At 54.3% G+C, this 12,032-nt stretch overlaps 1 protein-coding gene across 1 annotated transcript in view; it reads left to right on the top strand.

Annotated features, from left to right (window-relative positions):
- Window positions 1-12,032, top strand: part of SPATA5 (spermatogenesis associated 5) — a 195,919-nt gene that overhangs the window by 1,637 nt on the left and 182,250 nt on the right. The window contains exons 3-10 of the mRNA XM_044681102.1: window positions 69-226; window positions 950-1,008; window positions 1,418-1,984; window positions 3,502-3,631; window positions 5,445-5,501; window positions 5,741-5,864; window positions 6,211-6,466; window positions 10,847-11,361. Of these exons, the coding sequence (XP_044537037.1) occupies window positions 69-226; window positions 950-1,008; window positions 1,418-1,984; window positions 3,502-3,631; window positions 5,445-5,501; window positions 5,741-5,864; window positions 6,211-6,466; window positions 10,847-11,361 (1,866 nt within the window). The remainder of the gene's footprint in view (window positions 1-68; window positions 227-949; window positions 1,009-1,417; window positions 1,985-3,501; window positions 3,632-5,444; window positions 5,502-5,740; window positions 5,865-6,210; window positions 6,467-10,846; window positions 11,362-12,032) is intronic.

Raw genomic sequence — 12,032 nt, 5'->3', positions numbered from 1 at the left:
GCCCCTCTGACCTCCCCAAGGAATGTATGTGTGTCCCCATAATGAGCTGCTCTTCTCCTCTGGCGCAGGTGTGCACTGCATGGCCGGTGGCGGCGTTCCCTGGAAGGAAGGTGGGCCTGAGCCAGGGCGCTCAGAGGAACCTGGCACTGAAGCCCGGGGATGGGGTCCTGCTGGAACGCCTCACGGGCACCCTGGTGCCAGCCCACAGTGTGGCCCTGCTGCTCAGGTTAGGGCTGTTCTCGCCTCCTTGGGGGCGGGTACTCTCTGTCTCCCTCCTACCACGGAGCTGTTTTAGATTCTGTTATTCCAAAGCCATGGCCGGGAATGTTTCTGTAGAAAGGGGCAAACGGAAAAAAAGCGCATCTTAGGAGGCTGCAGCTCTCCGCTTGCTATTAAAAAAGGTTTTTTACAATAAATTCAACACATTCATTTCAAAACTATCTTTCCTTGTCTGTGTTTCCTTCTGAACTTTCTTCTGTGTATTTTTTTTTTTTTTTAATGCTTCCATGCTCAGTGGAAAGAGAGTCAGGCCTAGAGACAGGAGGTCCTGGGTGCAAGTGTGGCCTCAGATAGATACGTGACCCAGGGAAAGTCACTTCACTCTAGGTCCCTACCGCTTACTGCTCTCCTTCCTGCCTCCTAGGGGTGCTGGGGGACCAAAGGAGATAATACCTGTAAAGCTCTTATCAGCTGCATGACCCTGGGCAAATCACTTGAACTCTGCATTTGGGGTGACTCTGAGACTTTTAAGCTTCCAAGAAGAGATGGAGCTGCATCATTGGAAGCAGTTTCCTCATTGAGGGGGTCCCTGGAGCAGCCAAGTATCAGGATCCATCCCTGCCCCTTCCCTACTTTATTATTCCCCTGTTTCTGACTCGGGATTGTCCATGTTGCCTCCCAGGGGCTTCTGGGAGAGGCGATGCTGATCTCTGCTTTTATTCCCTGCCAGTGACAAGGATGAAGAACTTGATGAGGAAGAGCTGACTGCTTGTCTCCTGAGGAAATTAGGTGAGCAAAGATTTTCTGTGGGAAGCGGCTCGATCCAACATTAGGGCAGAAGCTCCTGGAGGCCAGGCTTTTGGGTTTGCTCTGCTGCCTTGTAGGACAGTTAACTTGATTGGAAGTGCATTGCTGCACACATAGCTTGGCCGTGGCAGAAGGGACTTGGGAGCTGTAGACATCGGGCAGCAGGAGCTTCTCTGAGCCACGAGGCGACGTGACAAAGGCTCAGGGAGCTGACTTGGGTGGTGGGTGTTTGGGGAGGAGGCCTTATTTGGGAGAAGGCTCTCCACCTCTGCTTACTGACCGTGCGGCCCCCTCCGCGGGCCTCAGTTTGCTCCTCTGTAACGTGCGTGGTGAGAAGGGCTGGAAATGTGGACGCAGAAGCCAGCTCGTCCTAAATCTGCTTCTTTTCTAGATGGTAAAGTCGTGCTAGCTGGCAACGTTCTGCATTTCATTTTCTACGGCAAACCGTGCCAGCTGGCAGTGACTTCGGTCATGGGAGCGGACGGGCTGACCCTCGAAAGGACTCCCAGGAGCTTGGAGGCGGCTTCTGAGACGTCGGGCCTTGAGGCCGGGGACTTGTCCTTGGAGCTGAGCCGGCTCAGCCTGGGAGATGCCTCAACCAGCACCCCCTGCAAGCCCGGAGAGGGCAGCTGTGCCCCCAAGCCAGGAGACGCTTCCCCGGAGGCCTTCCAGCACCCCGCGGAGGGCTCCCTTTTGCCTGGAGAAGGGGCCGCCCTCCCGGGAGAGAGCCTGCAGCCCCCCACCCACAGGGGAGCCCACAGCGCCTCCGACACCTTCTACTACGTCACTTCCGGGACCAGATTTAAGTTTGTGAGGCCACAGGCGGCCACAGAGGATGGCGACAGCCCGGCGCCCCCAGTCACGTACGACCTCATCGGCGGCCTCAGCAGCCAGCTCCACGCCATCAGAGAAATAATTGAGCTGCCCCTGAAGCAGCCAGCTCTGTTCCGGAGCTACGGTAGGAGCCGCCTGGAGTTGTCTCTCCGGGTTCTCGTCCTTCAGCCGCTAGGGAGCACCTTCTGTGCCCCACGGCCTGGGGGTGGGAGGGGAGTCCCGGAGAGTGGGGGGCACCGACGGAGCTTCTCAGGAGTGAGGTGACGGGAGGTCTGGAAGATTGCTGTTGTAGGGTCATCAGCTTACACCAAGCGGGGACCTAGCCTTGACCTGGGATTTTTGAATATTTGATCACTTTTTCAACAAAATTTATTTTCTTGGCAGTCCCAGGTTTTTTATATTTGTCCTTTAAAGCCATTATCCCGAGAAGGGGGTTTACTTGTTTCACCAAACTACATGTGGGGTTTGTGGTACAAAAAAGGGGGCAGGGACCCCTGATCTTGTTCAACCTCTTTAGAAACTGAGGCCCTGAGAGGCTAAGTGATGTACCCGAGGTCACACAGCATCCCAGGGTCATAAATCTAGATGTAGGAGGAATCTGAGTCCCCTTGACAGTCCATCAGACAGAGAGGGAAGCTGAGGCTCTTATTCATGAGTAGCAAAGAGCAGCGAGGTCTTCTGGCTGCAAATCCAGGGCTCTCAACACTAGACCTTGTGGGGTTGAACTATTAAGCCCAAACACCCCAAACTGTTGGCTAATGCTTCTGTGAGGAGAGGCAGGGCCGGGGGAGACACACACGATGGTCTTTGGTCTAGCGGGAGCCCCAGGCCTGCTTAAAATCTGGTGGCACATATTCTCCCTCCTCTTCTCTTTACTGTCCAGCTTGAGATAGCTGGTGTGACGTAGTCAGCTGGTGGAGTATCAGTCCGTCAGTCAGCGGGCATTTATTAAGCACCTCCTGTGGGCAAGGCCCTGGGGAGGCAGAGAAAGGCCAAACTAGCCTCTGTCCCTGGGGGTTTTCCTGCTAGTGGAGGAACTGAAGATTGTCCTTGTCCTCTTGGGTTAGGGAATTGTATGAGGTCTGGAGAGCAGCTTTAGAAGAGAAGACGGGGAAGGCCGGGGAAGGGCCTCCTGCAGAATTTTACCTGTTCAGTAGAGAGAGTTCTTTGGGGAGCTCGGGGGCATTTGAGAAGGCTGGAGGTCTTCCTTGTCCTGTCTGGCTCCGGCTTGTGCTTGGCTCCTTGCCTCCTCTTGGGGCTTACCAGCCTTCGGAACTGAGGAGAGGGTCTTCTGGAAGATTCAAGCCGGTGTGAAGTGATAATGCCTGGACCCGTGACCTTACTGATAGGAGCAGCTCTTAGAGGAGCGAGCTCCGCTCACAAAGGCGGGCAGGCACCACCGGGCAGGTACCGAGAGCCCCGGTACGTGGTTACATAGCCATTCGGTGTCAGAATTGGGATTGGGGGATTGTGAAGCCAATCCATTCACCTTGTGGAACCTGCTTTTCTAGGTCAGCATTCAGGAATGGGGTTTGGAAAGGGGACGCTTTTATTGGTGTCTTGGTGTGTAGAGACCAATCTCTCTGTCTGTCTCTCTCTGTCTGTCTCCTGCCTGCTCTGCCCTCCTCTCTCTCTTTAAAGGTATCTCTCCCCCCAGAGGAGTGCTGCTCTATGGGCCTCCAGGGACGGGCAAGACTATGATCGCCAGGGCTGTCGCCAATGAAGTGGGAGCCCACCTTTCTGTCATCAACGGTCCTGAAGTCATAAGCAAGTAGGTTCCTTATCCCAGAGCCCGGCACACCCTCATCTTCTTCTGGGGGAAAGAGCCGACGTATGGAGAAGAGGGATTTGCTAAGACGACGTGGCTCTGAGCACACTGGCATTTCCACCCACATCCTCTGATTTGTGATCTTACAACTTTCAACCTTCCCCCCATAATTAGTTGCGGTAAGAGGCCACCGAGGCAGGGTTGGCACCAAGCCGCTCTTCTGGTTCTCCTCCTCGCTCTGTGACAGCTCCTCCTCTGGATCTTCCTCCGGAGGCACCCTCAGGCTTCTGCCTGGGCCCTCTTCTCTTCTCCCTCTCTGGGGTCCTGCGTTTAATGACTCTCTCTGTGGAGGCCTTAGCAGTCGGCCTTTCCCGCCCCCTGACTTCCAGCTGCCTTTCCCACGTGTTCCCGTGAGTGTCCAGCGGACCTCTGAAGGGTGACCCATCATCTTTCCTGAGCTCGCTCCCGCTTCCTGGCCAGCCCACTCCCTGCAGAGACAGACGGAGAGCGGGGGGCGTGCAGGGTCCATTGGTGCTTCCCTTCTCACTGGCTTCCCTGCTGCCCCTCTCTTCTTAGACTTTCTTGTTTCCCAGAAAACCGGGCCTGTGTGCCTCCTCCTGCTCCCAGGGCCTCCTCCAGATCGTTACTCTGTTGTGTTGGAGTCTGTGGGCAGAGCTTGCCTTGGAGAGAAGAGGGGATGGCTTCACCCCTCTGGTGACCCAGACAGGCCGCACCACCCTGGCGCTGAACATCTCTTTGATCCGGACTGTTCGCAAAGATCGCAAGTTGCAGAGGAGGTGCCGGTCCGCCTTGGTAGAGGGAGTCTTCTCCCCTGGGACTCTCTGGTGCCAGGGAATCATGGGTCCTACCCCTCTCCTTATATGGAAAAGGAAGCATAGAAAACTATTTTATTTAATTTTTTAAAATCTTTATCTTTGTTCTTAAAATCAATACCATGTATTGGTTCAAGGCAGAAGAGAGGTAAGGGCCAGGCAGTAGGGGTTAAGTGACTCACCCAGGGTCACACAGCTGGGAAGTGTCTGTGGCCAGATTTGAATTTAGGGCCTCCCGTCTCTAGGCCTGACTCTCAATCCACTGAGCTTGAAGACAATTGAGAAAAACTTTCCCTCCAATTACATGTAAAAATAAATTTATTTTTTATTTTTATTTTTAAACTCTTACCTTCTGTCTTGGAGTCAATACTGTATGATGGCTCCAAGGCAGAAGAGTGGTAAGGGTAGGCAATGGGGGTCAAGTGACCTGCCCAGGGTCACACAGCTGGGAAATGTCTGAGGCCGGATTTGAACCTAGGACCTCCTGTCTCTAGGCCTGGCTCTCCATCCACTGAACTACCCAGCTGCCCCCTGTAAAAATAATCTTTAACATTCGTTTGTTTTATTTTTAAATTTTGAGTTCCAGATTCTCCCCCTCCCCTCCCCACTTCCCGAGACAATAAAGTTTTTACGTGTGCCGTGTAAAGCAGTTTTCCACAATAGCCATTTTGTGGAAGATCCAACCAGAAAGAGAAAAGGAAGCCCAACGTGGTGTGTCTGGTCTGCATTCAGACTCGGCGGCCCCTTCTCCGAAGCAGGCGGCGTTTTTCCTGCCGAGCGTGGGGCTGGCTCGGAGCTCTGCGCCGGCGTGGCTGAGTCAGGCCTCCACAGGGGTTGGTGCCGGGACTGCCGCGCCGGGTTCTCTTCGCTCTGCATCGGGTCACGGAAGGTTCCGGGAGACCATTTTTGTGGGGCGAGGCTTTCCCGCGGACGTGGCTTGTAAAGGGAGGAGAGTCTGACTTGCTGTGCTTTCTCTGTTGCAGGTTTTACGGGGCTTCGGAAGCGAGACTGCGGCACATCTTTGCTGAAGCCGCTCGGAGGTACCTGCCTCTGGAGGCGTAGACTTCCGGGTGCCTCCCTTGCCTCTTCCTCCTCCTTGGCGGCTTTCTCTGCCCCCCCCAAGCCCCCGGGACCCCGAGGAGGGAGGCGGGGGGGCCCATGACAGCTGCCGGGGTCCCGCTCTTGTCAGCCCGAGCCTTAGCCTGCAGGGGCCTGCCGTGAGGCGGCTGCGCCTGGAGGGGCGCCCCGGACACGCCCGAGCTTGCCGCTTTCCTTTCAGGCAGCCCGCCATCATTTTCATCGACGAGCTGGACGCCCTCTGCCCGAAGAGAGAAGGCTCCGAGAACGAGGTCGAAAAGAGAGTCGTGGCCTCTCTCCTAACCCTCATGGATGGCCTCGGTGCTGTGAGTGGAGCTCATGAAGGGGCGGCGTGGGGGAACGTGCATCGGAACCGGCTTCTGAAGTTTAGCCGCAAAAGGAGGGTTCGCACTCCTGTAGGGAGCAGAGGAGCGGCCCCGTCCCCCCGGCGCTTTGCCAGCCGGAGGGAGGATGGGGGGGCTGTCGGGGGCTGTCGGGGGTCCGGCTGAGAGAGGCCAAGGGCTGGGTGAATAGGGAAGCCGGCTGCTCCACGGACGGCGGACGGAGCTGGAGTTCGGGGTGAGGCGAGGCCGGGGAAGCGCTGTGTGCGGGAGGACGTGGGGAGCGCCTCGGCCAGTGGGAGGCTGAAGCGCGGCCCATGTTCTGTCCTAGGAAGGGAGCGAAGGGCGGCTTCTGGTCATCGGGGCCACGAACCGCCCTCACAGCCTGGATTCGGCCCTCCGAAGGCCGGGCCGCTTTGACAAGGAGATCGAGATCGGGGTCCCTAACGCCCGGGACCGCCTGGACATCCTCCAGAAGCTGCTCCGCAAGGCCCCTCACGCCCTCCGAGGGGACGACGTGGCCCGGCTGGCGAACGGCACTCACGGCTACGTGGGGGCCGACCTGAAGGCCTTGTGCAACGAGGCAGGTGAGGCCCCGGCAAAGCCCGTCCTCTGTCCCGACTCGGTTTCCCCGGTGTACACGGGGGCAGGGAGCATGTCCCCTCCAGGCTGCTGCGAGATGCCCCCGGGGAGACGCGCCAGAGCACCCGCCGCAGGCCGGGCAGCCGCCTTCCTTGGTGTGCTCAGTGTCAGACGGCCGAGGTGGGCGCTCCTGGGTGCCCGGCGGCTGCTCCGGCTACGGATGCGCTGCTCACAAGCCTCGTGGGGCCCCTTTCTGCGGGGGCTCCCCCGTGCGGTCCTTGGCACACGCTTGTCTTCCCTCGTGCTGACTAGAGATCCTCCCTCCGGCTCGCCATTTTCTTCTCCGGCTCCTTTTTTATTTTTGTTTTTATTTTTTTTAAACATTTATTAATTTTTATTTTTTAGAAAAGTTAACATGGTTACATGCTTCATGCTCCTACTTTCCCCTTCACCCCCCCACACTCCCTCCACCCATGGCTGATGCGTATTTCCACTGGTTTTAACGTGCCCTTGTTCAAGACCTATTTCCAAATTGTTGATAGTTGCATTGGTGTGGTAGTTTTGAGTCTACATCCCCAATCATGTCCACCCCGACCCATGCGTTCAAGCAGTTGTTTTTCTTCTGTTTCCTCTCCTGCAGTCCTTCCTCTGAATGTGGGTAGCATCTTTACCATAAATCCCTCAGAACTGTCCTGGGTCATTGTATTGCTGCTGGTACAGAAGTCCATTACATTCTATTTTACCGCAGTGTATCAGTCTCTGTGTACAATGTCCTTCTGGCTCTGCTCCTTTCACTCTGCATCACTTCCTGGAGGTCTCTCCAGTTCACATGGAATTCCTCCAGTTTATTATTCCTTTGAGCACAATAGTATTCCATCACCCGCATATACCACAGTTTGTTCAGCCATTCCCCAATTGAAGGGCATCCCCTCCCTTTCCAGTTCTTTGCCACCACAAAAAGCGCAGCTATAAATATTTTCGTACAAGTCTGGTTATCTCTTTGGGGTACAAACCCAACAATGGTATGGCTGGATCAAAGGGCAGGCAGTCTTTTATAGCCCTTTGAGCACAGTTCCTAATTGCCAGCCAGAATGGTTGGACCATCGACAGCTTCACTAGCAGTGTATTATTGTCTCAATTTTGCCACATCCCCTCCAGCATTCATTACTCTCCCCTTCTTTCATTTTAGCCAATCTGCTAGGTGTGAGGTGGTACCTCAGAGTTGTTTTGATTTGCATTTCTCTAATTATTAGACATTTAGAACACTTTCTCATGTGCTTATTGATACTTTTGATTTCTTTACCTGAAAATTGCCTATTCATGTCTCTTGCCCATTTATCAATTGGGGAATGGCTTGATTTTTTATACAATTGCTTTAACTCCTTGTATATTTGAGTAATTAGACCCCTGTCAGAGTTTTTTGTTATAAAGATTTTTTCCCAATTTGTTGTTTCCCTTCTGATTTTAATTGCATTGTTTTTGCTCGTACAAAACCTTTTTAATTTGATATAATCAAAATTATTGATTTTACATTTTGTAATTTTTTCTAACTCTTGCTTGGTTTTAAAATCTTTCTTTTCCCAGAGATCTGGCAAGTATTCTATTCTGTGATCACCTATTTTTCTTTTAGTTTCCTTATATTCAAGTCATTCAGCCGTTCTGAATTTATCTTGGTGTAGGGTGTGAGATGTTGATCTAAACCTAATCTTTCCCATATCATTTTCCAGTTTTCCCAGCAGTTTTTGTTAAATAGTGGATTCATGTCCCAAAAGTTGGGCTCTTTGGGTTTATCATACACTGTCTTGCTGATGTCACTTACCCCAAATCTATTCCACTGATCCTCCCTTTTGTCTCTTAGCCAGTACTATATTGTTTTGATGACCGCTGTTTTATAGTACAGTTTAATATCTGGCACTGCTAGGCCCCCTTCCTTCACCTTTATTTTCTTTATTTCCCTTGATATTCTTGATCTTTTGTTATTCCAGATGAACTTTGTTATAGTTTTTCCTAATTCAGTAAAAAAGTTTTTTGGTAGTTTGATAGGTAGAGTGCTAAATAGGTAAATTAATTTGGGTAGAATGGTCATTTTTATTATGTTAGCTCGTCCTACCCATGTTCTCTGGCTCCTTTGACGGATGAAGAAATGGGTGAACAGGGCAAGTTACTTGTCCAAAGTCTCTCAGCTAGCAAAGTGCCTAAGGCTGGATTTGAACGCAGGAAAATGAGTCTTGTTGACTCGAGTGAGCGCTCACTAACTGCCTTCGTCCCAGGCAGCTTTCTCGTTCCTGGAACCCCAGAGAGGGCTCTCTCAGAGTGGGCCTCCGTCTCAGTGCGCTGCCTGTGGTGCAGGCCGCATGATCAGAGACACGGGACGCAGTAGCTCGAGGGCCAGGCCTTGAGACAGGTCTGGAGTTCCAGTCTGGCCTTGGGCCCTTCCCAGCTGTGTGACCCTGGGCAAGTCCCTTGGCCCCCATGGCCTAGGCCTTCCTGCTCTCCTGCTGTGGAGCTGGTACGTGGGGCTGCTCCTAAGAAGGAAGGGGAGGGTTTAAAGGAAGAAAAGAGATGGGACGGGCCCGGCCGGGTCCGGCGTCCGGCCACCTCGGAGGCTGCTCCTAGATCTGGGCCGCTTTCTCGTCCCGCCGAGGCACCGCTTTGTCAGCCCCCAGAAGTGTTTCCCGTGGATCGTCCCGGTGCGTGGGAGAGCGTGCCCGTCGGAGGTAAAGCCGCGGGGCCGTGGAGGCCGGCCAGCAGTCAGCGAGGAGGCAGGTCCTGGAGGCCGGCTGACTCATCCCAGGCCCGGCGTGAGGAACCTCAGAAGGGACTTCGGGCCTGAGGTCTTCGGACTTGGGAGCCTCCGTGCCGCTCCCCTCGGAAACGGGACTGGCAAACGCCGGGAATGCTGGGAAGGGGCGAAACCACACAGAAAGCCGTCCTGGGGAAGCAGCCCAGCCTGGCGGCCTGACTCGAGCCAGTGCTCTGTCCACGCAGGGCCTCTCAGCCTCCTGGCCTCGGGATTGGCTCTTCCTCTTGTCCTCTCCTGCCCTCTGGTGGCCGTATCTCAACATTGCAGCCTAGGAAAAGGGGCCCCAGCCTTGTTCCCTTGTTCTGAGCAGGATCGGGTTTTCTTGGCAGACTCCGGAGTGATCTGCCATGTCCTCTCCAAGCCATTTTACAGATGAGGAAATGGAGGCAAGCAGGGTGAAGGGACTTGTCAGGGGGATTCCTTTGGCCTGGTCTCTTTTATTTCCTAAGCTAAAAGACTACAAACACACCAGAAAAAGCCCCGGGGGCCTGATGGGGGAGTGGATAGAGCAGGGCCTGGATCTGCATCTATTAGGCGCTTGCTGTCACAGATTTTCAGGAAAAATCAAGTGAGAGCTCCCAGTATTGCGCTTCCATTTAAACCTGTCTCCCCAGCACTGGGGAGACACAGCAGTGTTTTTAAAGATCGAGAGGGCATTTAGGATGTCCGTTATTAAGTCCTCATCCCCATGAGAGCCAGGATGGAGGCCCTTCTCAGGCCCTTTCTGCTGGGAACAGCGGCTTGTCTGCAGAGGACAGAGCCTCGGCGGGAGGCTGCCTCCTGGATGATGGCGTCTGTCCTGTTGGCTGGGCCTGTGTGCCGCGGGGTGGCCGTGGGGGGTCGCTGCTGCTGACCTGCCACCTTGAGGCCATCGGAAAGGCCTGAGGGGACGCCGACAAAATCAGGCTGGATAAAGGAAACGGCGTGGGTGGGACGTGGGTAGTAGGTCGCTCCTCAGGGTCAGTTCTCTCTCGCTCTTCCAAAGACCCTGTGCCGGCCCCAGCCCTCACTGCCATTCCTTCCATTCTGTACAAGAAGCACAATCATAAATAAGAACTAGAAAGGACAGAGAAATAGAAGTGCAGAACATATTGGAAGAATATGCAGAAAGCTAAAGGAAAGAAGTATAAGAATAAAATCATAAGTATACTACTTATAACAGTAACAAGTAATTATAATAAATGAATATGATAAGCATTCTAACAAGAAATATGAAGAAAATATAAATATAAAGAAATATAAAAGTAAAGCAGAATAAATAAGCATACTGATAAATCATTATAATGGTAACAAATATAATTATAAATTAATAATGAATCATTAGAATAGTAAGAGTTATAAATGTAATAATAACAAATAATTCTTCTGGCCTCATTTCCTCGTTAGGGCCAGGTGACCGTTGTGTTTTTGTCTGTTACCTTTAAAAACAGGTCTGTATTTTGGCATCTGTGTGCCCGCTAGTTCTGGGTCCTTTCCCCTCCCCCCCTTCTCCTCTCCCTCCTGGCTCTTCCAGCCTCCAGCCAGGTCTCTGAGTTGTGCTGGCAGAGGTGTCCTAAGAGTGACCTTTCCATCCTCCATGCAGGGCTGCGTGCCTGGCGCCGAGTCCAGAGTAAGCCGCCTGACCTTCCTGCGGGCGAGGCGCCGGAGCTGGCAAGGATGACTCTCAGCGACTTCCTCCAGGCCATGAATGACGTGCGGCCCAGCGCCATGAGGGAGGTGGCCATCGACGTCCCTCGGGTAAGGTCCGCCCCTCCTCCTGCGCCCTCTCCCGCCTCCCCGACCCTGCCCGTATGGAACGCTTCTTCCCCGGTCAGCCGCTGCCTCCGTGATGAGGGGAGCCCCGAGGTGAGGACGTGCGAGCTCCGAGGCCACCCCTGGGCGTCGCTAGTCAGGCAGCACCGGACAACCTGCCGGGGTGGGCTTCGTGCCGAGGGCTGGGCCCGGAGACCCAGAAACGACTTCCCGCTCTCCGGAGCCTGCGGCCTCACGGAGGGGTGCTGGACGGCGGGGGTCACCGGCGAGGGGCACGAGGGACGGGCACTGGACGTGGAGGAGGCACCGGGGAGGGATGCCGGGCCCGAGGCCCAGCCGGAGCAAGTATGCGGAAGGGGGAGATGGCGGGCCTCGGGCCCAGAACGGCACGGCAGCCGGAGCACGAGGGGTGCAGGCTAGGATGTGGAATGGCACAAGGGCCAGCTCGAGGGAGGCCTGCAGAGACACACGGGGCTGCTCTGTCAGAACCTCGCGGTCATAGGCAGGCCAGCCAGGCGGCCTAGAGGACAGCGTCGGCCCTCACGTCGGGAACGCCCGCCTTCATGAGTTCACACGTGGCCTCCGCTGTGTGAGCCGTCCGCCTGTCTGTCTGTCTCTCCATCCATCCATCCATGTAGCTATCTGTATATCCATCTGTCTATGCCTCTCTTGTCTGTCTGTCTATATATCTGTCTATTTCCATCTATCTATCTATGTGTCATCCATCCATCTGTCTGTCTGTCTATTCATTTATCTGTTTCTCCATCTATCCATCCATCTATGTATCTCTCATCTAATCTGTTTGTCTATCCATCCATCTATCCAGCCAACCCCTTCTATCCATATATCTGTCTGTCTGTCTGTCCATGCCTCCATCCATCCGTCTGTCTCTCTCTGTCTCTGTGTCCATCCATCTCTCTCTGTCGCCGCCGTCGCTCACATCTCAGGTAGGTTCAGTCAGAGGAAGAGAAGGGCGTCGCTTGCGCCGTGCCACTGGCGGCCCGCGCCGCCCTCCG

This window comes from Gracilinanus agilis, chromosome 6, assembly GCF_016433145.1.
Source record: "Gracilinanus agilis isolate LMUSP501 chromosome 6, AgileGrace, whole genome shotgun sequence".
NCBI lineage: Eukaryota > Metazoa > Chordata > Mammalia > Didelphimorphia > Didelphidae > Gracilinanus > Gracilinanus agilis.
This window is presented reverse-complemented; position numbering and strand designations above follow the sequence as displayed.